Source organism: Verruconis gallopava, assembly GCF_000836295.1.
Source record: "Verruconis gallopava strain CBS 43764 unplaced genomic scaffold supercont1.40, whole genome shotgun sequence".
NCBI classification, from domain to species: Eukaryota; Fungi; Ascomycota; class Dothideomycetes; order Venturiales; family Sympoventuriaceae; genus Verruconis; species Verruconis gallopava.
In genome coordinates, this window is record NW_015622176.1 from 53,878 (window position 1) to 77,073 (window position 23,196).

At 53.7% G+C, this 23,196-nt stretch overlaps 13 protein-coding genes across 14 annotated transcripts; 4 read left to right on the forward strand and 9 right to left on the reverse strand.

Annotated features, from left to right (window-relative positions):
• Window positions 1-83: 83 nt before the first annotated feature.
• On the reverse strand, window positions 84-1,713 carry PV09_08362 (uncharacterized protein; the record flags this gene model as incomplete). Its single annotated transcript, XM_016362243.1, has 2 exons — window positions 84-1,640; window positions 1,708-1,713. 2 exons carry the CDS (start codon window positions 1,711-1,713, stop codon window positions 84-86), a joined length of 1,563 nt encoding a protein of 520 aa, XP_016209878.1.
• Window positions 1,714-1,762: 49 nt separating this feature from the next.
• On the reverse strand, window positions 1,763-4,095 carry PV09_08363. Of its 2 annotated transcripts, XM_016362244.1 has the most exons (4): window positions 3,903-4,095; window positions 3,784-3,853; window positions 3,691-3,721; window positions 1,763-3,641 (listed from the first exon to the last, which is right to left on the reverse strand). In XM_016362244.1, exons 1-4 carry the CDS (start codon window positions 4,070-4,072, stop codon window positions 1,999-2,001), a joined length of 1,914 nt encoding a protein of 637 aa, XP_016209879.1. In that variant the 5' UTR covers window positions 4,073-4,095; the 3' UTR covers window positions 1,763-1,998. The 2 variants fall into 2 exon arrangements, with proteins under 2 accessions (XP_016209879.1, XP_016209880.1); XM_016362245.1 differs by having other exon boundaries at window positions 3,784-4,095.
• A 1,342-nt stretch (window positions 4,096-5,437) lies between these two features.
• PV09_08364 (uncharacterized protein) lies at window positions 5,438-6,067 on the reverse strand (the record flags this gene model as incomplete). The annotated part of the gene is made up of 2 exons (XM_016362246.1): window positions 5,438-5,588; window positions 5,895-6,067. 2 exons carry the CDS (start codon window positions 6,065-6,067, stop codon window positions 5,438-5,440), a joined length of 324 nt encoding a protein of 107 aa, XP_016209881.1.
• A 226-nt stretch (window positions 6,068-6,293) lies between these two features.
• Window positions 6,294-6,695, reverse strand: PV09_08365 (uncharacterized protein; the record flags this gene model as incomplete). The annotated part of the gene is made up of 1 exon (XM_016362247.1): window positions 6,294-6,695. The coding sequence occupies one exon, from the start codon at window positions 6,693-6,695 to the stop codon at window positions 6,294-6,296; it is 402 nt and encodes a 133-aa protein (XP_016209882.1).
• A 371-nt stretch (window positions 6,696-7,066) lies between these two features.
• PV09_08366 (uncharacterized protein) lies at window positions 7,067-7,832 on the reverse strand (the record flags this gene model as incomplete). The annotated part of the gene is made up of 2 exons (XM_016362248.1): window positions 7,067-7,569; window positions 7,694-7,832. The coding sequence occupies 2 exons, from the start codon at window positions 7,830-7,832 to the stop codon at window positions 7,067-7,069; spliced, it is 642 nt and encodes a 213-aa protein (XP_016209883.1).
• Window positions 7,833-8,653: 821 nt separating this feature from the next.
• Window positions 8,654-9,178, forward strand: PV09_08367 (uncharacterized protein; the record flags this gene model as incomplete). Its single annotated transcript, XM_016362249.1, has 1 exon — window positions 8,654-9,178. One exon carries the CDS (start codon window positions 8,654-8,656, stop codon window positions 9,176-9,178), a length of 525 nt encoding a protein of 174 aa, XP_016209884.1.
• Window positions 9,179-9,226: 48 nt separating this feature from the next.
• Window positions 9,227-11,268, forward strand: PV09_08368 (uncharacterized protein). The gene has a single exon (XM_016362250.1). The coding sequence runs from the start codon at window positions 9,749-9,751 to the stop codon at window positions 10,730-10,732; it is 984 nt and encodes a 327-aa protein (XP_016209885.1). The 5' UTR covers window positions 9,227-9,748; the 3' UTR covers window positions 10,733-11,268.
• Window positions 11,269-11,632: 364 nt separating this feature from the next.
• On the reverse strand, window positions 11,633-13,023 carry PV09_08369 (uncharacterized protein). The gene is made up of 2 exons (XM_016362251.1): window positions 12,642-13,023; window positions 11,633-12,577 (listed from the first exon to the last, which is right to left on the reverse strand). Exons 1-2 carry the CDS (start codon window positions 12,973-12,975, stop codon window positions 11,886-11,888), a joined length of 1,026 nt encoding a protein of 341 aa, XP_016209886.1. The 5' UTR covers window positions 12,976-13,023; the 3' UTR covers window positions 11,633-11,885.
• Window positions 13,024-13,557: 534 nt separating this feature from the next.
• PV09_08370 (uncharacterized protein) lies at window positions 13,558-14,282 on the forward strand. The gene is made up of 4 exons (XM_016362252.1): window positions 13,558-13,704; window positions 13,760-13,921; window positions 13,978-14,098; window positions 14,153-14,282. Exons 1-4 carry the CDS (start codon window positions 13,600-13,602, stop codon window positions 14,182-14,184), a joined length of 420 nt encoding a protein of 139 aa, XP_016209887.1. The 5' UTR covers window positions 13,558-13,599; the 3' UTR covers window positions 14,185-14,282.
• Window positions 14,247-15,953, reverse strand: PV09_08371 (uncharacterized protein; the record flags this gene model as incomplete). The annotated part of the gene is made up of 2 exons (XM_016362253.1): window positions 14,247-15,828; window positions 15,892-15,953. 2 exons carry the CDS (start codon window positions 15,951-15,953, stop codon window positions 14,247-14,249), a joined length of 1,644 nt encoding a protein of 547 aa, XP_016209888.1.
• A 720-nt stretch (window positions 15,954-16,673) lies between these two features.
• Window positions 16,674-18,031, reverse strand: PV09_08372 (uncharacterized protein; the record flags this gene model as incomplete). The annotated part of the gene is made up of 4 exons (XM_016362254.1): window positions 16,674-16,859; window positions 16,934-17,007; window positions 17,061-17,438; window positions 17,620-18,031. The coding sequence occupies 4 exons, from the start codon at window positions 18,029-18,031 to the stop codon at window positions 16,674-16,676; spliced, it is 1,050 nt and encodes a 349-aa protein (XP_016209889.1).
• A 715-nt stretch (window positions 18,032-18,746) lies between these two features.
• On the reverse strand, window positions 18,747-21,288 carry PV09_08373 (uncharacterized protein). The gene has a single exon (XM_016362255.1). The coding sequence runs from the start codon at window positions 21,062-21,064 to the stop codon at window positions 18,920-18,922; it is 2,145 nt and encodes a 714-aa protein (XP_016209890.1). The 5' UTR covers window positions 21,065-21,288; the 3' UTR covers window positions 18,747-18,919.
• Window positions 21,289-21,399: 111 nt separating this feature from the next.
• On the forward strand, window positions 21,400-23,007 carry PV09_08374 (uncharacterized protein; the record flags this gene model as incomplete). The annotated part of the gene is made up of 1 exon (XM_016362256.1): window positions 21,400-23,007. The coding sequence occupies exon 1, from the start codon at window positions 22,450-22,452 to the stop codon at window positions 23,005-23,007; it is 558 nt and encodes a 185-aa protein (XP_016209891.1). The 5' UTR covers window positions 21,400-22,449.
• Between the last annotated feature and the right edge of the window lie 189 nt (window positions 23,008-23,196).

The window sequence follows — 23,196 nt, forward strand, 5'->3', positions numbered from 1 at the left end:
GAGTGCAAGAGAGTGCAAGAGAGTGCAAGAGAGTGTAGGTTTGGAGGGAGGAGAAGGTGGTTTGCGAAAGCATGGAGACCCGCTCAGTTGAAGGCCTCGCACGCCTTTGCGAAGCTGCGCTTGAACTGCGACTTCACGCCGTCAACCTCGCGGCTCAGCTCGACGGCGCAGGCGGACGCTCGGTTCTCGACCTCTTTCATCATGCCGTCCAGCTCGAGCTCCATCTGGAACTGCTTGTCCCTCAGCTCGCGCAGGCCCGCCGACAGCGACACGTTCAGGCTCTGCTGCGCCCTGTCGTCCTTCGCCACGTCGTCAACGTGCTTCTTCAGCGTCGTCAGCTCCTGCATCACGGTGTGGAGGCGCCTGCTGCACTGGCCGAGACCCGCCTGCACGTCCTCGAGCCGGTCCTCCATCTCGTTGCTCTTGTCCTTCAGACCGTCGACCGCGCGCTTTAGGTCGTCCAGGTCGCGTTTCCGCGCTTCGTCATGCTGCTCGATGTCGCGCTCGAACGCCCTGCGCGCCGCCTTGACCCGCTTTAGCTCGTCCTCAAACCGCTCCTTGGCGTCCTCGACGTTGGCATCCACGAGCGCCATGCGAGCCCGCACCTCGGCAACCGACGCCTCCGCCGCCTCGAGCCTCGCGTGCGGCGCCCGCAACTTGTCCAGCTTGGCCTCGACCCGCTCGAGCTTGCTCTCGAGCTCGTGCCGCGTCGCCCGCTTCCGCAAGCTCTCGAACCTGTCGCTGAGGCGCGCCCGCTCCGCAATCGACTCTCGCAGCTGACAGCTCCTCTCCGCAGACGGCAGACTCACCTCGCGCGCGGCCAGCGCGTCGGCGTCCTGGCTGCACCGCACCGCGTTCGCCAACACGCCCGCCACGGCGTGCGCAATCTTGGCCGCCATGCCACCGCCCGCGAGGTCAGTTGGAACGCCAGCCTCGACGAACGCGCCCATCATTTTCGTCTTCATCCATTCCAGACTGTCGGTTTCGCCTGCCAGGGGGGTCGGAAAGCGTGGTGCTTCTGTCGCTTGGAACGCCGCACGCTCGTTGCGCTCGATTCCTGTTTTGAGACGCGGGCCCTCTTTGACGCGCGATGCCGAAGCTTGACTTTTGTTTTCGTCCGCTAAGTGGTTTGCATACGACCGCTGAGACTGATGAACACGCGGCGCATCGTTCACCAGCATGCCGTGGAAGTCCTCGACCGTGTTGGCCTGCGAAGCAGCGCCTGCTGGCCCGGAGCCTTGAGATACCAATCTGGCTTCAACTTTAACAGCTGCGTGTTCACACCTAGCTCTCTCCGCATCGACTCCACCCGCCTTCTCTGTGGAAACGGCGAGTTTTGACTGCGGAACAGACGGGCCCGGCGGGGTTGACTCAAACGGCGGCAGAGACGAAGATCTCGTCGTGCTCTTGACGTCTAACGGGGAAACCTCAGGCGGCGGGAGAGACGCCACTCGCGCGCCGGTGTCGACATGCATCGGAGCTCGATTTCGACGCGCGAGCAGGCCGCCGCTCGCAGAAACGTCTCGAGGCCGCCCGGCGTTGCTGATGCCGGAGATATAAAAGTCGTCTAGCTTTCGTTTCGTACTCGGCTTGGACTCCTCCGGTGAGCGTTCCACGGAGAAGGTGAGGCGAATATTGGACTAGGTCAATCAGCTCGTGTTCAGATTGGACACTGCTGTCTAGGGCGTTTGGCCTGTATGCACGCACCGTCATGATTTGTTTCGTAGAATGGTCAGTCTTGAGTAAGTGAGTTGTGTTTGAACGCAAAGGGATATATATTTGTATCGTGAACAAGAGATTCTACAGAGGAGTCTATATGTAAAGTCTACAATTGAAACCGGGGGGGCTGGTCTCCGTTCGACGTGTTTTGCAGCTCCAAGTGAGCCGACTCAGTGAGGATTCACATAGATATCGGCTTCACTTCGGACGCAGCCAGCATACCTCAATCGTCAAGACGCCCTATTGTCAGCGACCGCTCCCGCCACCCACAATACGAGTCTATTGTAAACCCTTGCCAAGGAGCTCGCTAGAAATTTCCTTCAACGTTGCGTCGTTGTTATTGAGAACCAGCTTCCTCTCGACCGTCGACCCAGCGTCCATTGCGCGGCACAAGTCCAACACCTCACCGTCCCGAGGCGCACAGTACGCGAGGAGCCCAACGGCGAGAGTGAGGCCTTTGACTGCCTCTTTGCTCTCCTCCTCCCGCTTGAGCGCCTCGAGAACACTGGCCACGAGCTCGACCTGGTCGTCGTCGCCCAGCAGGTCGGTTTCCTTCTCCATCCTTGACCTGTGATTGGTGGCGGATATGTTGAAGGCCAGGCTTGCCGCGGCGATGCGAACGTTTGAATGGCCTTCGTCCAGCAAGCTGGAGGTGACCAAGGCGATCAGCTCTTTGACCACCGAAGGCCTGGAAAGCACGACGTGGCTGGCCAAAGGCGACGCGAAAAGGTTGCACGCGACGTGGAGCGAGACGATGCGTAGATTGTACGGAGCCGTCTCGCCCAGCGTGTTGACGTGCTTCAGCAAGCGCAGCACGGTAAGGTTCTCCTTCTCCTCCGAGTAAAAGGCGCCGACTCTGACGTCCGCCACGACGAGTCTGAAGAGATCGTAAGCTGCGAAAAGGTCTGCATCAGGAAGCGCCCTCAGGCATTGCTCCAGGAAGGACGAGAATGCTGGCAAAGAGGGCAAGGGGCCCTCTTGTGCGACGGCTTTGCCATGTGTGGCTTCGATGAACCTCTTTATGTCGCTGACGATCGCCTCGTTGCCCAGCGGCCCGAGCTTGGCGATAACCTTGTCAAGGGGTGGAACCTTCGTGTACGTGATCGATCTTAGACTTGTGCTCAAGAGCTTGGGTAGTCTCAGGTCGCGATGCGGGTGCGGCGGGAATGCTGAGCCGATCAACAGCCGTACGGCGCTCCTCAGCCTGTTCGGATCGGCTCCGGCCCATTCGTCTTCCTTTTTGCCCTTCAGAAACGTCACAAACGTAGGCGTGGCGCGTACGTTGTACTGCGACGCTATGGCTTGAGCGAAGTTGATGTCCACCTTGATCAAGGTGGCCCTTGAGCCGGCTTCTTCGGCCAGCTCGTCGTAGACGGGATAGCAAATCTTGCACGGGGCGCAGGTCGAACTGGTGAAAAAGATGACCGCGCAGGATCTGGAGGCAGAATCTAGAAGCCTTTGCACATCTGACGGACTCGTGACGTTGTGCACCTTGCCAGCGCTTGGCTTCGCTGTCGACGGAGCGGGTCGTGCTTGCTGCGGGGACGCGACAGGTGCTTGGGTGATTGGTCGCATTGCTGCGTCCAGTTGGGGCTTCAGCATCTGCCCGAACGGTGTATTCATCACGGTTTGCGGCAGTGAAGTGATCCGCTCCGGTATGCCCTTGCCTACCAGGAACATGGCGAAGTCGTTGGAGAAGTTATTGCAGTTGTGCAGAAAGAGGTCATAGGCCTCCGCGGTATAGATCTGCTTCAGCGACTCGAGGTACTCTAGGATGATTTCCATCGGCAAGTCCGTCCGTCCAAGATTGATCCTTTCCATCGGTTGTCCATGGTGCGTGGTGCCAGCGTAGGTAGATTGCACTCCTGCGCCGTAGAAATATTCAATACCGTCCAGGACAATCGAGGTGTGATAGATGGCATCTGGAGGAGCTTTAGCACCCGTCCGAATTCATAGCACTTCAAGAAGTACCTATATAAGTGCCTAGCAATTGGCGTGAGAACTGCAGGTACGACGTGATCAGCCTAAACCCGAAATCCGCCTCAGGCGCTTCGTGTTATTCACCTGTCTCGCGAGGCCTCTTGAGAGGTCATATACGTAAAGTTGAACGTCCATATTTGATAGTGCCACAAAACTTCTTGTGTAAGAGAGGATATCATGAATCTGCTCTTTGAACAGCGTACTTTAAGGTGCCCTGACTAAACCAGCTGGAATCACTTTCGCAGGCTGCACCTGATGACGAAAGAAAAGTCACACGCGAAACCACCTTCGTGGCAAACAAAGCTCGGTAGCGCTTGGGCTCAACGATGGAAAGCATATACAGTAATTTAACTCGACAATCAATAGGACGCATTAACCGAAGAATATCGGCTACCGTTCTGTCGCCAGAGAATGTTCGCGAATGCAGCCGTTGTCGACTTTCGCCTTCCAAAGTGGATGTACCGTTACCACCCCGTAGGTTGCTCTCTAGCTCCCAGAGACTCGTAGTTCTATTCTATTTCCGTCCATTTTGAGCCTCACGTACGGGACTTACCACCGCTCAGTACTGGCACTCGAGTCGAACGATTCGGCCGTCCAGCTTCTCCAGCGTATTACATTTCAGCACAAAGTAGAAGGAGGCGCTTACTGCGTCAAGGGCGGACACGAGCATATGCGCAGGACGTAGTATATCCAGACAGCCAAGCACGTGCTCCAGATCTGCGCTGGCCTAGGCGAAACCGTGGAGTTTGGCGTAGCTCCACCAAAAGTCCGGATGTCTTAAGGCAAGATATCGTTTGATGGAGATGTGGCACGAGTGAGAAAGTTCATTGCCCGAAAAGGGCCTTCCTGACATGGACAAGGGACTCTAACGTGATTTCGTTGTGGTTCTTGAGATAAAGCGGCCACAGAAGAGCACGATGCAAGGCGACTCGAACAGTTCTCGCCGCAGATGCCATTCCGCCTCAATTTCTACTTCGAAACACGCGAGCGTAGGCCATGCATCGTAACATCGACTGCTAGTCGACTATCTTAAAGTAGTGCTGTTAACAGCTGTGCAAACGACTGTTTCGCAACGCGGCTCCAGAGGCTGAGTGTGCTTTGCCTCACTGAATGTAGGTAGCAGCATAATGAAGGGCATCTTGTGATTGAAAGAAGACAAGGTGATATAAGGATAGTGAGTGCCGAGGAACTTTTGACGCTCACCGCAATGACAATGGACGGGCAAATTCATCAGTAGCTAATGTTTTCCTGTAAGATAACACACTAACGGCTACTGAGCGGTGTGTTGCTAACTTAGGGACATTGTGCTTTCCTAGTAGATGAAGAAAAAGAGTGTTTTGTTCACTCTGCATAAAAATGGCATGGTGGCCACGGTTCGTCAATTGATCAACTCACGGTGAAAGAGCAAAACCATACGGGCATCTTGTCGAACAAGATACGAGCTGATAAAACGCTTCGATGTGCATGAAAGACGTGATTAAAAAGTCGGGGCGTTTGCTGTCAGTATTCAAGGTTTCTACATGCTGCCGCTGATTATTTTCTTAGCAGTTTCGCGCACATCGAGCACGACCTGTAAGTGCTTTGGCCTAAGCGGTATACCCTGATTCCATGCTAAGACTCGCGCCGTTTTAACAGCACGTTTGATATGGCGTCCGTTTAGCTCTGCTTTAGAGAGGTGGTGGATGTCTTGTTCACTAATCTCTAACGAATCTGGAGCTAATCCAGCAAAGAAATTCGTCTAAACTTGAGCTCGCTCCTCGACCCCGAGCCCCCCGTAGGCAAGCACGACGTCGATACAAGACCCGAAGGCCAGATCAATCGCAGAGATACGATTCTTGTTCAGGATAAGAACGCCGGGGTAGTATTCTAGAAGTCGGAGGAATGTTGCTCTGGAGTCAACGCGGCGTTCTCACGTCAGAATGGCAAGCGGACATTGTAGACCTGAAACGAGCTCATTGCGCTGAAGACTGTTGATAGCTCGAGCTTCAAGGGGGACATCCGCTTCGTCAATGAGTTAGGACTGCATTACAGTATGCGCAGCGCTCAAGCGTCTCCTTCAAGCGCTCCTCTACGCTTTCGACCGTCATCCCTAAGTCGCCCGCGCCGAGCCTATGCAGTGGTTGCTGCAACCTCTCGGCAACTTGATGAAGACATCAGCTTAAGAAAAAGATCATCGCGTAAGAACCACAAATCACTCAGCTGTCAAAGTCTTGCCGACTCCCGGAGGGCCGCACAGCCGTATAATCAGAGCTCGACCTGCAAATGGCATTTCAACATCTCGTCCCTCCTGCTCGTTTTTATTTCTCTTAACTTTGCCCGGAACGAAATCATCAAAGGTTTGAGCGTTTTCGTTGTCTTTCGATGACATAATAGCACGGAGAAGGCTATTTTTTGTTTTTTTTTGGCAGCACCGATCGGTCTTTGGCATCTGACATCCTAACATATTTCTTGAACGTCCGCAACGTAGAATTTACCTTGCGCCGAGGAATGATGACGTTTCACGGCTAACCTGGTTTTCTTGCCCACCGGTCAAACCTTACTGATATCCTTTATGCTGTTCTCACCCCAGAAATGTGTTTGCAGACCGCCACTTTCTACCTCGAGAAGAGTAGCTCGAAATACGAGAAGGATCGAAGGAGGATTGCTGCTCTCACTAGTCGAAACCGTCGTCGCAATAGATATATTGAAAACGCCGAGGGAACTAAGCTGAGCCAGTCCAACAGGTGAGAAAACTCAATTATGTCGTCGATGGCATGACATCCAGCGCAGCGCAGCGTTTGCAACTCTCTCGGGTCGCTCAAAGCAGATGCTATTCCACCTCGAAGACTACTGGCCAAACTCGTGCAACACACGAGAGTCAATGATATTTGTCCTTTCGCGGCTAAATGAATGCAAGAACAGCCATAGATCTTGCACGCTGAACACATCTTGTGGACGACTTTCAACGCCTCTCCGACCCACTTATTGCGGGAAGATTCTAATGGAGAGATGTGCATGATACTGAGATAACATTGTTCAATGCTTTGGCACGTAAAGTGGATCAATGATATTTCGCGCTCTTCGTCTCTCCCGTAAACGTCGTCTATCTTGACACGATCTCAAAGTGAATTGTGCAAAGTGCATAAAACCGTTAGGCTGCCCATGTATCTGTGGGCTTTTCGTCCCCGTCTTGTCCACTGGACTGAATCTCTCTTGCATTCGCATCAGGTAACGCGTCTTAGGGGGCTTGACGCGGCACGAGAAGATCGTGTCTTTGAAGTTGGTGATCGTTGATCACCTGCTCCGGGGTATGATCAACCCACACAAAACTCATCTCTGTCTGTCTCGTCTGGACCTTGGACTTCTTCACCACTTTGGCGCCCACCTTTCAGCCGCCCGGAGGAGCTAGTAGGCCACGAACCTTCTCGATGCGATTCAGGGCACTTTCCAGTTTCTCAAGACGCCTTCTCTTTTCAACGTCTCGCTTCTCTAGTGTCTCGATCCGTTCTTCGAGCTTTGCTCTTGCCTTGCGCTCGGTAGCCACCATCTCGTTTGCCTGCTGAAACAGCTGCACGCTCAAATCCTCGATCTCCTGATTCATCTGCGATACCTTTGCGTCGGCCATGCGTCGCGCATTTTGCTCCTTGACAAGTGCGGCTTGCAGATCGGATTCTCGACTCGTGCCGGGAGTATCCGTAACTGGTGCGGACTCAGTAGGCACAGCGGATGCTGTTAAAGGCTTGCGAGCACCGAACAAGGAGGCACCAAAGCGAGACTGGAACGATGACGGTGCTGGTGGTTCAGTGATGGCAGGAGGAGTAGGTGGACCTTGCTTCTCAGCCTGCGCCCTCAAGCGCCGCAGTTCGTCTTCACAGTCTGCGAGTTTGTCCACTGATTAAGCAAGTGGTTAGCGTAGGGCGTCCCCAAGTAAAACCTTGTTGTCTTCCATGTCTCGGGCTTTGTTGCTTAGGAAAGCTCTACATAATGCCAGATTCTTCAGGGTAGCCGCACATACCAGCAGAAGATGCCTTCTCCGTGAGAAGCCTGATTTGCGCCTGCAGCTCCGCAATGGTGGACTCGGACTCATGCAGGCTGCAGGTGGCGCCACAGTTTGGGCACACCGTTGAGACGGTGGTCACAGTCGCCGTAGCCATATGCGGTGGTGAGGGTGTCTTGCAAGTGCTAACTGATGGCGAGCTGCGACTCCTGACGTGGCAGGATGCGTGTTATGCACGCATACAGCGAAGCCCCGTTTCATGACGGAGAAGGGAGGAGACGCGGCGATCGATGAGTCTTGTTTAGTCAGCGCGAGACCGTTTTACGGCTGCCCTCTTGCGTCACTCATCACGTGCGTCTGCCTGGAGGCCCTGTTGCCTGGTGGCTGCAGACGCCGCAGTGGGGACCCTCATGTCTTGGCAAACCCAGTCCTGGACCTGCCGTTACGTACCCCGTGAACGCTTCTTCATGTCGCCACATGTGACATCCACTCGTAAGAACAAGCTTGGATCACGAATGAAAAGTGGCAGAGAAGACCCAAGACGTTCGCAAAACAAGGTCCGGGACAGCAGAAAAGTGGGCCGGAGTTTATTCCCTCGCTTCCCCTCCTCGGTTGTGACTCCGAAGCGAGCTGATCTTCAGCCTGCGCTTCCGTGAGGGGGGCCAAAAAAAACGAAAGCCAGGAAGTCTGTCCACTTCTGCATTTGGATGCCTTGAGACGATCTGCGACATCGTTGTACAAGTACTTGTACAAGTACCTCCCCACGGCACTATCTCGCGCGTCCTGGGCCCGGCGTGGCACCTCAGCAGTTAGCCGCAAGCGTTCTAGTGACGCGAGCTGGGCCAATCAGCCCACGTGGAGGGCGTTCCGATGACGTAGAGGGCAAGCTGCCCTCCGCGGCACCGTGAACGATGAGCGTGTCTTGGATCTGGCCTTTGCTAGCACGCAAGCTAACCTGTACCACGGACATGCGCAACAATGTGGGCGACAGGCGCGAACAAGACGAGCGATCCTACGGGCGCACCGGTGGCACGTTGGGTCTCGATTGTCGTACTAGTGCGCGAAGCGAGAGCTGAGTCTGTGTCTGATTTCGGGCCGACACGGAGGCAAACACCGCAACTGAAAGCCAATTCGGGGCCAGCAGACAGGACGGTTCTTGGACAGGAGATGGGAAACTCGGGCAAGAAATGGGAAACCGCCAGGGAGCAGACGACGGATTCTCAAGGGCAGGGAGAAAAGAGCATGATGAGCCATGCCCTGGTCGACGAAGACGCGCACCAGAAAACGGCACATGCCTTCGTCCTGTCGAAACAGCCATGGCCGCGGTGGGCTCGACGGCCATCACGGCTGAGACTAGCAAAGGATCCCCATGCACGGCCGATGGCTGCGATGGACAAGAATGTGGCGATTGGCCTTGCAATCGACGATCGTGTTGCAGGAGCCATGCACTCGATTTCCAAAATGTGGCTAGTGCCGTCATTGCTTGGCTGGTGGGCTGGGTAGCTGGCTGCTTGAACATGGCATTCTGAAATGCCATCTCCCGGCGTTTGTCGTCCCCTCTTTCTCTCTCCCACCTCCTCAACTACACTTCACCTCTCCCTTCCCCCCGAGAACGCCTCGTCTTGAGAATCCATCTTCGTGCCTGCACCGCATCCAAGTCTGCACCTTGTGCTTCTTGACCTCTCGAGCATCTGAGCTCGGCTGCCCGTATCGACGACCAACGCACTGCCTCTGCTGATCTTGAGACAGCTTCACGGGGCGAAGCTGCTGAACCGGCCAGAGGTAGCTCTTCATTTCAGGCGGCAGTTCCTGTCTTGCGCTTTCCAATTCGTCTCTGCTCAAGCCTGCTAGTAGCTTCACCATCGCGTCGAAGTCAGCGATAAGTCAAGCTTGCTTGAAGATCGCTTCAGAGCACATCTGCTCCGGGAGAACCAGTGACAGATTTAGTTTTTCACCACAGAGTAGCGGGAAAAGGAGTCCCCTTAAAAAAAGCTGCAAGTTTGCCCGAAGACACGAATCTTGCTTGCAATCAGCAACGATCGAGAGTGGCACTCCCAGGTGCCCGTCTTTCAAATGGCCTCAACTGACTTCCGCAATGAGCCAACCTACGACAATCCATCAGCATTCTTCGAAGCCATGGACTACACAGACAGTGCAGCCATCAACACGGACATGTTGCTGTACGACACACCAGACTTTGACAGCTTCAAACCAGACCTCAAGCAGGCGGAATCCACTAATCCACTTCTGAACACGAGCGAATTTGCTGGCTTCAATTTGGACACCGGATACTGGAATCAACCGTCACAATTTGGATCCCTCACGTCTATAAATCCAGCTTTGTCGCCGCTGGACGGCAACCAGAGCTGTGACACAGGATACGTATCACAAGAAGGGTCACCTGACAACTCACCTGTCGGCATCTCAGCAATGCCATTCGAAAACACTAGGCCTTCTAACACACACGAAAACGCATCAATAAAGGCAAGAAAGCGCTCAAGCACCAGCTCAACGAAAACAAAACAGCCAGAGACCAAGCCGCCTCGGAAAGCAAGGCGCACGAGCAAAGCAGCCTCCACAGACACGACGGCTGAGAGGACCGTGGATGACGAAAAACGTGAGCAATTCCTTGCACGCAATCGAGAAGCTGCGTCGAAATGTCGGCAAAAGAAAAAGGAGTGGACACAAGATCTTGAACAACGGGCCCGCGACCTTGCAGCTCAAAAGCAGATGCTCACGACATATCTCGCGATGCTCAAAAACGAGTTGCTCATGCTCAAGTGCAAGTGTCTCGAGCACAGCGACTGTGACTGTGAGGCCATCCGCAACTATCTTAAGAGCACCGTCACTACCATGCCGCCTGCCAATACGGCACTGTATACAAAGTTAAGCGACAAGGACGCAAATGCAATCAGTGGAGAGATTGCAAGGAAGCAGAGCTGCATTGATCTTGACGCTATGAGTCCGAGTGACCTGGTGTCCTCGCCAGATTCTGGTGAAGATGGCGCAGGTTTTCTGAATCTACAAGCAGAAGTCGATGCCTCTGGAAAGGACTAAGCAGACAAGTTTCGGAATTGCCTTTTCTTGATACATCACCTAATCGCGTACCCCTTCCTGCTTCACCTACGAGGAGGGACCACCTGATCAGGGAGGGAAAAAGAGAAAAGCGGATGGACGCTTTTTCGGAACCAAATAAATTGGCCGCAACTTGTTATTGCCGTTGTTGAGCGTTCCTCGTCTCGTCGTTCATCACGGCAATTGTACCAACACCCGCTTTGTTTTGCATCTGTTTGGGGTGTTTTATCACTAAACATGAGGGTCTAAAAATAAGTCTTAAGACACAGCATCGATGGCTGACTTTTAAGGGATGAGAACAAAAGCGTGTATATTGATAGGTCTGAGGGTAAACGAACTTATGAATGTAGCAGTCATTGTAATGAAACCAAAGCGCGCTAAAATTCATCGCTTATGTTTGGTAACACCGCCAGTGCGTCTAGTTCATGTACACTGTAGTATGCTCTTCAGGGAAAACTTGGCTCTATCATGTCCGCTCCTGGGCGAGAACATGGGGCATGTGAACGATGGCGATATAAAAGAAGAAGAAGAAGAAGAAGAAGAAGAAGAAGAAGAAGAAGAAGAAGAAGAAGAAGAAGAAGAAGAAGAAGCGCAGCCGATGTCGTTAAGCGCGCGATCAGCATTGGCGGCTGCTTAAGCTATATTTCCCAAGCTTATACCCTCCTCACTTTGAAGTATCGTCACATAGCTCAAGGCAGTCTTTGTGTCAAAACTCCGCTTGCTCAATCGACGATTTCTATCTTCCTCTCGGACGCTTGAAAGGCTAAAAACAACATTCTCTCTTCGAACGCGTCAACATTCGACAGAGCATGTCAGCCATTGTTCAAGTTATGTGCGGCGCATGAACCTCAGGGTTCTCAGCTTTCAAATGTATTGGTGTAATATTAAGCCAAGATCTGAAGATAGACGGGCAAGGTTTGGGGGAATGGGATAGTGGAATACGTTCACTACCTCGTTATACATTCCTGGAGTACATTCCTGCAGCAATAATGAGGCACTAAAGCTGCTTTTTTTGTGCTTTTTTTCCCCTTCTTCTCTGCTCTACTTTACACGTCGAAAAAGTCTAATTGCCTCCTCATCTTCAATCAAACACATCTCTCGCTTCGTAAATATCCTAGAAACCGCCACGGGGATTTCACCATGCAGTATATCCACCATCGATGACCAAACTGCTCCCCGTCATGAAAGAGCTCGCATCACTCAAGGCGAACAAGGCCGCGCCTCTGTATTCCCTCGCATCGGAAATCCGACCGAGCATATTCTGGCTCTCCCACGCTTCCCGCAGGCCCGGCTGGTCTTTGAAGTTTTTCTCCACCATGGGCGTGACGATGTTTCCAGGGCACAGTGCGTTGACGCGGATCGGCTTGCCGTGCACCACCTGACCCCATTCCATGGCGAGGCTGCGGGAGAGCTGGACGACGGCCGCCTTGGAGGCATTGTACACGGACGTGGTGAAGCCCCTGTTCGCGACCATGCCGCTCATGCTGGCGACGAGGAGCACCGAGCCCGGCACCTCGTACCTGATCATCTGTCTCGCGCACGACACCGCCGAGGCGTAGACGCCGCGGAAGTTCACCTCGAGAATGCGGTCGATCTCGTGCGGTCGGAAGTCGACCGCCCTCTTCACGTCCTGGATACCGGCGGCGGCCACCATGCCGTCGAGGCGCCCGTGTTTGCTCGCAATGCCAGAGAACGCTTCCTCCACCATGTCGGCATTCCGGACGTCGATGCGTCTATAGCGCAGGGCGCCCCCGTACACGGGCGCCAGCCGTTCCTGAACGTCGACGAATTCTGGCCCGGGACAGTCTTTCCGATCGAGGCAGTACACTGTTTCGTTTGCACAGTAAGAAAGCGAACGCGCACGTGAGAGCTTGCAAAGCGTGGAACAGACCTTGACCGCCGGCCTCGACCAGTGCTTCGGCAATGGTGAGACCCAGACCTCCGCCACCGCCCGTCACGATGAACACTCGATCCGCGAGTTCAAACTCTCTAAGGCGGTACCTAGCCTTGTGAGGATCAGGCAGCCTTTCCGAGATCGACGGCTGACTTCGCTGCGGCGTATTACTATCAATTCTTTGCTTGTCGATCGAAGATGAAATGCCGCCATAACTTCGCTGCTTCGGAACGTGTGGGATCACACGTGCCGTTGAAGCTGTGCGAGGGCGTCCACGGGTTTGCAACGATTTTGCGGGCAAAGCGAACTTTGAAACGGCACGACTCGACATCGTGGAATGCTTTTCGGCCAAAGAAGGAAGGGCGGAGTTTGAGAGTACACGGGACAGGTCGCGAAGGTCTGAACAAAATGCCAGGTCGACGATGACATCCAGACCTGTTTCACGGCGCTACTACATCATCCAATGCAAGATGTTCCGAATCTTCACCCCACTTGAAAAATGTACCGTCTTCTTGATGCTTCGCGACATGCTTTGGTGCTTCGTAGGTGGCTGATCACGCAAGGGAAGAGTATCAAAAATTGTGGAGAGGTGAGCTCATTGCCAGGTGTAGAACGGGTGCATAAACCGTTGCTGCATGGGACATAGTGGAGCGCCGTGTCTTATCGTTCAAGATTAAGACATGATCTACGAGTGATTTGCATCTTTGCGCATATTGATTTGCTGTCTGGACGAGTGCGTAATGGCTTAGTGCATCCGCTGGACGCCTGTGTTTTGGAGAAATTCCATCTTCAAATTTCGATCCTTTGCATATGGCATTCTCGTTGCCCCACTAGGTCGCTTTCGGCACAAGGTCGGTTTGACATCATCGTTATGCGGTCGGGTATTTATGCAACAATTTTAATTGCAAATGCAATTAGAAAGGACAATCGAAGTTACGCTCACGAAGAAACGAAAATGAAGCTTACAGGATCATGCTATTGCCGAGCCATCGAGTACGAGCTCAACCTCGGTTCACCTGATGATGCTAGAACGTCGCTTTGCCACTGTCACAATTGCAAGGTGCCCATTGCTTCTCTTTTTTTTGGTCGAGACACACAGTTGACAACGAAAACAGAAGGTTTTCGGCGGCAACTACGGATTAACGGCAAAGGTCTCGAAAGACTCCTTCCATTATACGAAAGGGAAGCCAAAGGAACACGTAATGGACAATGGCAGCGGGGTTAACGTGTTTCGAGAATTCTGCGACACATGCGGCTCATTCATATTAGAATACGGAGTACATTGTTCCTCTTATCAAACGTGTTTGTTGACGTTGTCTGATATTGTTTTTAGGAGCCGGTAAAGGACAAGTTTCGCTACATCGTTTGGGGGAGTCTTGATAATCCAGAAGCCTTGCCACCGAAGGGAGAGTTCTTTTGCAAGGAGAGAATGACATGGATGCCGGAAATTCCAAGTATGAAAGAATTTTAAGCTTTCGCTATCTCACTGCATGCTGACGTAGTTCTAGATGTCTTTCACAAGCAAGAGGTCAAGGAGTGATGAGCTTTGTCAAAATATGCTTCTAATTCTCCAGCACCACGAAGAATATGTCTTCAAATGATCTACAGACTCATACCTCGTACTATACTTCCTTTTCGGGTTGACGCTTGCTCAACATCATCTTTGGTTGTAGCTTGCACATCCTCGCTACGAACACCTTGTTGCTGAAGTCTCTTGAAATTTTTCTCGGCCTCCCAGTTCCATACGCTATCTGCGGCGAAAAGTAGGTCAATCTCTTCAAGCGTGCGCTGATTCGTCTCTGGATAGAGCGCCCACACCATGGGAATAGTGATGGCGTTACAAGCAGCGAATATATAAAGCGTCTTCTCGTTGATGCTTCCAAACATGACCGGGCAGAGGAGCGTGAGCCAGCCATTTCCGATGCTCCAGCCGAAAACACCCCATGCATTTCCTTTGGCACGAATTTCGAGAGGAAATATCTCAGCGGGATACAGCCATGGCACGGTGAGCCATGTCGCACCAAAAACAGAGGTGAAGATAAATACCATGGAAACCGCGGCGTTGCCGTAGCTAGAAGCTTTGCTCAGGTCCCCATTCGCGGTAGCCTGTTGGCCGAGATATGAAAACGCGCCTGCCAACGCCATTGCGATCCCTTGACCGACAGAGCCCCAATAAAGCGTCCATCGGCGCCCGATACGATCCAGGGTGAAGACACAGATCAACGTGGCAAACATGTAGAAGATGTTGTTCAGACCGGATATCCATTGGCGTTTCGATGGGCTCATTCCTGCGATCCCGAAGATTGTTGGCGCATATATTGTCACGCCGGCTATTCCAATCCATTCTTGCATGATCTGAAGCCAAATGACCAGTTGAATTCGGCGACCGGTATGAAGCTTGCCGGATCCCTTGCCGAAGAACATGTGGACGTAGGACTGCTTCTTGAAATTCGTCCGCTCAAGCTCGCAAGACGCAATGATGTCCTGGAATTCGAGCTCAGCTGACTCCCTGTCTTTCCCAGTGTCGCCTCGAAGTCGACCGAGAATGTATCGTGCCTCGTCTTCTCTTCCAACCTTGACCAACCAGCGGGGAGATTCCGGGAAGAAAAGAACAGATGCCATCAGTCCCAGGAGCATGGGAATCTGAAACGCGATTGGAAATCTCCAAATGAAAGATGACGTGCCGTCCCCGTAGAATGAACATCCGTACTCAAGCCAGTAGGCAATGACAACGCCGGCGATATTCAACGTGAACTCAATCGCAATGAATTGGCCGCGCGACTTGTGTTCGGCTGTTTCGGTGGCCCAAACCGGGACAATTGCATTCAGAATTCCTGTGCCCCAGCCATTGACAAGTCGAGCGCAGATCATCCACTCCTTGTTCATAGCCGAGCATTGCAAGCTGGCTCCGACCACGGCGACGGCGGCGCCAATGAAGACGGTCTTTACTCTTCCGAACCTGTCCCCTAAGGAACCTCCGACCAAGCAGCCGACAAGTGTTCCCAGGTAATAGACGGACACGATCCCGCCTTGCAGCAGAGAGTCGTCAACGACCACGGCACCGTCGGGACCTCGGTGGCCAAATCCCATACGAGTGTAGTAATCGTAGGCGGTATTGACACCGCCCATCATACCTTGATCATAGCCAAAGAAAAGAATGGAGAGGCCCGCGACGCAATTGATACTGCGATAATAATTACTTTCATTTCACTTGAATGAAACTAAGAACAAAAGACCCCATACGTACGCTATCAGCAGTTGCCGCTTCTCGAGTCGGTGCACGACATTAAATCTGTGTATCTTATCCATGACGGCCTCGAGCGGAAAGAACCTCCGGGAATGCTATAAGCGTACCCCAGAAAGACGTTGCAAAAATGCGGAGAGTGGGCAGTCCTGTCAGCCATCGCCGGAAGGTGTGGAGCGTCGTATATGTACTGAATGTCTTTGGCAATGTCGAAGGCCGAATCCATGCGGACGTTTCTTCGTAGAGTGTCTCCGTCTTGTACAAAGTGTGGAGCGATCATACGCCGCGAGTTCAAAACAAGTAACGATTCGACGAACTTGTTCAGTTCCCCCCTCACAAAGCAGGGAGATTAGCACGTCATTCGAGGAGCCTCATGCAAGCCTTGCATCGTCACGGAATGACTCCTTTTGGTCTTCCATCGGACAATTACCAATTGCGGGAGTCGAGTCTGCTGATCTTGCTCCACTCAGTATGCAGCGACAGAGATATCGCAGAGTAACGTGATCAAAAACTCAGTTGATGGTGCCGCTGAGCGACGTCATTTCCGCTAAAGTTACCAATTTTTGAGGGTTGTAGCGAAGTACCGCCACGCACCAACCCTACGCTAACAGGAAATCGGGCTAATAACGTCCGAGATATAATCTTCCTCTTGCCGTCCATCCCGTGTCCAATGTCGATGGAGAAAACGGGCAAGCTGCACGCTAACTCTCATCCCTTTCCTAAATTGAGGTCGAAAAAAATTGAGGCCAGACAGTTGAGCTCTGATCTCGACGCGATGAATGTACTTAAAAACTCAGCGCGGTCGAGTCCCATCCGCGGAGACCAACGGTCAACAGGTTCTCTTCCACAATCCTGTCTTTCATATCCACGAGCTCGTCAACATCCCTACACATGTTAGCCCCAGGTAACAGATAAAAGTCCGATTGAGGGTGTAACCGATGGGCAAGAGCAGGCATGATTGTTGTGAATCTCTGTTGGGCGGGGACGTTAGCAAACATGAGAAAAAAAAGAGTCTGAGCCGGCTTGAAACCCACTACCAATTTACATATAGGAACCGATTCTGCAGAAAATCGGCGTCTCCGCCAAGTAGCCAGACGGAGAAATCGGCGGCCAATTCAGCTGTGAAGAAATCGGCATCAGCGTGTGGATGCTGGCTTCACTCTGGGACTCACCCGTGTCTTCGGTCCTGCTCTTCCCCTCCTTTGCCATGCTCGTTGCCACAACTCCAGGGTGGATGTGGAATACCTTCAAATCCCTACCGGACTCCCGATGTTCGTGCCAGAGGTACGTGAACATCTTCAACGCGGCCAGTTTGGAGGCGCCATACCCCGACAGGCCGGGAACGAAGTCGATGACCGCTGCGCCGGACGTCAAATTCAGTATCGTGCCGCCAGTCGGCGACGCATGTCGGAGGAAGGCCGTTGCCAACGCCAATGATCCTCTGACGTTAACCTCGAAGTGGCGCCAATATCGCTCGAAATTGGCCGTGCTGCTCTCCAGGTCGACGTTTGGCTCCGCGACAGTTGGAATGGAAGCCAAATCTGCCGCATCTGCAGCAAGACGTTAGCTTTTTCCTGCTCCACTGCGTTTCTCCCCTCGCGTGACCTTCTCTATCAGAGTACGATCGTCTCACGTAAAACATTTTTCTCTCAGACTGGGATGTGGGCTTGGTTAGGGTCGCAAGAGACACAACCGGTGAAAGAAAAAAAGAGCTGCGGAACGTCATCTTACTATCGAGAACGTCAGCAGCGTGTAGTTCAGGCAATGCACGAGCGTACCTATTCACAAATATATCTATCGGCGTTCCACCGTTGAGCTTCGTCGCCTCTTCGAAAACCACGTCGACTTCTCCCAGCTTGCTGGATATGTCGAAGACGAATTCCTGCACCGCCGTGTCCGGATTCACACGTTTGATCATTTCCTTCGTCTCCGCCAGCGTAGATGCTGTTCTTCCGGAGAGGAAGACTGCCCTAGCGCCTGCCTTGGCAAAAGCGATAGCTGTTGCGCGCCCGATCCCGCTTCCAGAGCCTGTGATGAAGGCTGATTTGCTGGAGAGGGAAATGCCGCCTATTTTCGACTGCAGGGCCGAGTACGTATCGTGGTGGAAGGTTTTGGTGAAGTTCCGGCGAGTGATGATCGGCATGTTGTTCACAACGTAGTAGACTCTTGGGGGGCTTTTATCTAGTTGCTCGAAGCAATGAACTCTATATGAATGAATGAGAAGGTGCAAGATCAATTGAGACTCGCGGTTTGTGAATGACGGGCGTCAGCGAAGGGAATTTGTGAGCCAAGAATCGGATCGAGTGTTCAACTGGACCAAAAAAAAATTAAAATCCCCTGTCGTAAAATACGTATGGCTGAGCTAGCACAGAGGTACTCGAGTAACGTTAGAACGACGGGTAAAATGGTTGCGAATTCCACTTTGCGACTCTTCAAAGCGAACAAAGTGTTTTTTAAAGCCATTCTGCTGCGTCGCACTGAACGCACCCCCGCTCGTGGATGGGAAACAGTATGCCTCTAGCCGACGCCGGAGCAGTTACCCGGCGACGTCCGGTGAGAGAACACCCCGGTAAAATCTACATGAGCTCGTAAGTAGGACGGCGTTCACGGATCCGGGCCCATTTTATTTTTCCGCCGAAACGACGTCCAGAAACAGATGACGGATATGCGTCGTTGATCAAGGGTTCAATCGAAGCTATCACTTCCGCTGTTTGCGAATTTTTGCTTCCCCTCTGTTTGTCCACCCACTCAACAGGTTACGTGGGGCACGCGAATGCTTAACAGCCGTGTTTCACGCTGCTCGGGATCTTCGCAGTCATGGGGCAAGATCGAAGGACGTAGATGGATATCCCATTTTCGGAGAGACTGCAGGAGGTTGCGATATATTCTATCTGCAGCAACCCTCGGACTGCACTTGAAAGCTATTTAAGAAAAACCCTCATAACGAAACGCCGCTCGCTATGCACGACAAACAGAGGTATGAATACAGAATGGCGCCGCTTGGCTCCAAAGTGCAGCGATCGCCGTGTTATCATGAAGCTGAAACCATCCTGCTCCCCATAAGCAAACTCTCGTTGCTGTTTCCTTTGTTTCTATCCTCGGAGAACTGATTCGAAGTGCGCATACGTATCGCTTGGACGTGTTCGCGCGGATAATCGACTACCGCCGCTAGGTGCTCATCTGCGACGCTGTCGAGGTCGCTCTCGATGGCCGATTCAGCCACGGATTCGGGTGGCGTAGGGAGCTGCCGAGGTGAACCATCAGGTTTTGAGAACGAGCCATCACCCAACGACGTCACGATGGGCTTTTTTTCGTCATGGCTTATTGGGACTGAGATCTCGGGTTCAAGATCCTCTTCTAGATCCTCGTCATCATCAAGAGGAAGAGGTACGTCGGCTGGTTCTACGGCAGAAACCGCTTCCAGCAGCGGCGAGATTGTCGCCATTGTCTTTTGCTGTTGTGGTAACTCTTCGATCTTTTCATAGAAAAGCATGAACACGCCTCCCTGCCTCAACACATAGTCTTCGCCAACTTTCGTCACATCCTCGTCGCTCAGTCTCCACCACGTTTCTTCGGCCACATCCGCGTCTGGAGTCCTGGAAGCAGTCGGAGGGGGACTGAACTTGCGGTAGCACACGTAATGCCCGTTCTCGTGCCGTCCAAAATGTGTGACTACAGCTCTCAGCTCGTACCTCGCATCCGAAGCTACCAACTCCTCTGCTGAGGGTAACATCGAGGTCTGCGGATCCATCGCCCAGTACTCCTCTTGCCCGTCCGCTTCACGTTCCCCAGACAACGCTGCTTTTTCTCTCAGGGCTCCCAACATCCACGGTCCAAGTTCAAATGTCGCTGGGAAATGGACCACGGCAGGATTCTTGATCTGCGCACCCGTGAACTCATTGAACATACTCCTGTTCACGTGAAGGACGAGGCCTTGCGGGGCTCGCGCCACAACGGCCTGCTTCGTCTTCGTACTCTCAACCCACTGCTTCTTCGGAATCTGGCACTTTCTTGTGATTGCATTATCTGAAAAATCTTTGCTGTCCAAGGCGTCTTGGACCGCCTGCAGGCGCTCTTCGAGCTGCTGTTTGAGCGTTTCGGATGACGACGCGTTTGAGACCATGGTAGAGAGTTTGGCCTGGAAGGCCATCAGTGTGCACTTCGGACACTGGACTCCATCGATATCTTCGAGTGCGGTGTAAGCGTCTAGGCAGTCGCGGATGTCGTAGTGGCTTGCTCGTCCAAGAGGGACGGTGAGACAGTTGAACGGGAAGAGGGAAAGACCGTCGGAATGGCCGCAGGTCTTGCATCCAACACGCTGAGCAATCATGCCATCTAGGGGGTTGCGCAGCTCCAATCTGTTTCTCGCTTCGTGGTTGTCGCCGTGTAGCCTTTCCTCCAACCCTGTGCTCCTCGTGTCGTCCAAGCTGAGTTTGACTGGTTCCTTTGCCGCGGCGTCCTTCTTTGCGACCTCCATAGCCTCCTTGTCCAACTTGTCCAGAATCTTGGAGAAGTACTCCTGCGCGTCTTGCTGCTGCCATGTGCTCATTGTCTTCAGCTCAGAAGGCAACCACAGTGCGCGCCCACTGTAGGCCACGTCATTCAGCTTCGCCAACATGTCCAGCAGCGCTTCGTTCATGCTCCGGCCCCCGTTTGGGCCTTCTTTCGCGGCCATCTTCGTCGCGACACGACCGAGAAAGTCGGGCAGACAGCGAAGACTGGCGAGGCCTTGTATGACGCTGTTTTGGTAGCACGAGTTGTCCCAGTTGCCCAGTCCCGCTGGCACGACGGTGTCGTCTCCACTAGTGCTCTTGGCCATGATGGATCGAAAGCCCCCGATACCACGCTGCAAAGTTTCCGAGCCCAAAGTCTTCAAGCCGCCGACTCCGGCGTTGTTCTTGACCCCAAAGACGGTAGCCAGCGCACCCGTCTCGCTGGAAGCCGGCCTCCGCACCAACCCAAAGCCTATCCGCGACGCCATATTCCGAACAACATTGAAGAATTTGCTTCCGGGATCAGTTCCGTCCGAGAGCAGAGGCCAAACGAGGCAGGCGAAAATCGAGAAGAGGACGACGGCGACGGCGGAAGAGGTGTAGTCTGTACTGTGGGCTATGCGAATCGTGTGCTGAGCAGCGTGCTCATAGATCTCCTCCAAGGTCGCAAAGTTGCCGTTCATGCTGATCTTTATTTCATGCGCATATGTTGGACCGCTACGGTCCCCTTCTTCGCTTGGGAGGTTGAGAACAGGGTGGAGGAAAGAGGTGCTGGTGGCGCCGAAAGTATGGGCGCGCTGACATGTGGAGGAACACGAAGGTTCTGGAACGAGACGGTCGAGTACAGCGCGTGTGTGCGCGTGGTGAGATCAAGCAGGGCGTTTGGTTATAAGTCAGTATCTGGCAGACACAAAAGTTAGTTAAGTAGGGTCGTGACGGATCTAGCATCAGCCCGGCGAGAACGCTGGACGCACGGTGGATCCCCCTCTTTCACGGTGCTCGGTCTCCTCCCAACAACCAAAACCGCCCTTTGGGCTGGTTCCCGGCCGCACATGTACCAATCATACGCTACCTGAGCTAACTCACAACATGCCATGTTCTGCGTCCAACGCTGTTCAAGACGCAGGCCATCCTACAGGTACAGGCATATGCTGTCTGCGGCCAGATCTACCCGCACAGAGAAGGCAAACACATGCGAAGGATTCAACGTACGGCAGCGGCAAGCAAAGCTGGAACGATGGCTGTTGGACGTACGACAATGGCAATGGAGAAGCTCGCCAAGTCCAAAAGTGTTACAGCTGGGAATTGCGCTGGTTAGTATCCAGCAGATTTTCACACGCTACTGGCCTCGAGGCTCGCTTTCATATCAGTCACCATAATTACGCACGACGCTTCCAAGGCGATGAGCATGATAACATGCACTGCCTGCACTTTGGAACAGTAAAATGAACCGACAGGCCTGGTCTGTGATGGGCAGTTCACTCGATAACGTAGACACGGCCAGCGAGTGTGCAAAAGGCGTGCCAGATGTCCCACCCCTTTTTCTCAAGTCACACACAGATCCATACCTCACGGTCCACGTCTTCTCGACGATGGGATCTGGCGAGGTGTTCGCCCAGCCAGATGCGTGGAGTGTGTCGACGTAGTGTCAAGAGACTCTCTGGCATGCATTTTCCCTACTTCCGTGGCGCCGCCGCCCGTATACTGAGCGGGAGTACAAGAGGCGCGGGACGCTTGGCGGCAACCCCCCACTGCAGCGCCCGCACAGGACTCGCACCACCAACACCACGCCAACAAACTCGACCCACCAAAATTTCCACCATCCTGGCGTCGTTTTTTCTCCCCGTCTCTCTTTTCTATCCTACCACTCGCCCTCTCCCCTCCTGATCCGGTCGTCTCTTCCACGACGCCCGAAAAACAAGACTGTACAACTCCGGCACAAATCCGACAGCAGGAGTATAGAATCGCACCGCCCTCGCCCCCTCCAAAAAAAAAAATAAGAAAAATCTCCCACCTTTTCCTTCTTCTGCTCCGTTGCGCAGCGCTGGACGGAACCGCTCGGGGCACGATGAGCAAGACCGCCAAAGCCAAGACGCGCAAGCCGTCGATCCATTCGCGGGCGGCCCGCCGGGCGACGTCGCCGTCGCTCGTCGGCAACGTGGATAAGTCGCTCAAGGACGTGCAGCCGCCGAAGCGGACGTCGCACGCGCACCTGTTCGCCGGCGCGCGCGACGCCGGCGTGGCGAAGCGGAAGAAGGGCAAGCAGCGGACGCGCGCGCAGCTGGAGCGCCAGCGCCGCGGCGCCGAGCGCGCAGAGGCCGTCAAGGGCCAGCTCGAGACGAAGCTGGAGAAGAGCCTGGGCAAGCTGAAGACGATCCGCGACCGCCGCAAGGACTGGGACGTGCTCAACGCCGACTCCGCCGCCGCCGTCGGCCGGGCGTCCAGGTTCGCCGCGCTCGACGTCGACGCCGGCCACGCCCAGGCGCACGGCCACGAAGCTGGCGACACGCCTCCCAGCGACGAGGCCGGTACCATGACGCTCGATCTTCCCGTCAGGCCGAACGCGCAGGAAGACCGCGCCGCGGCCGAGAACCCGGACGTTCCAGACGACGACATAGTAGAATGAGCGGGGGCCGGCCTGTGCATCTCGAAACTGCCGATTGTCTTCTTTTCGCACGGCGCTGCGTCGCGTCAATTTGGCGCGCAGTCCTTGCGGTGGCCTTGCCCGCGCCAGGGTTCCCATCCTGAGCCAGAGGCGAGCAAAATAAAAAGGGCCCGAAGATGAAGATTAAAAAAAAAAAATAAAGAAAAAAGA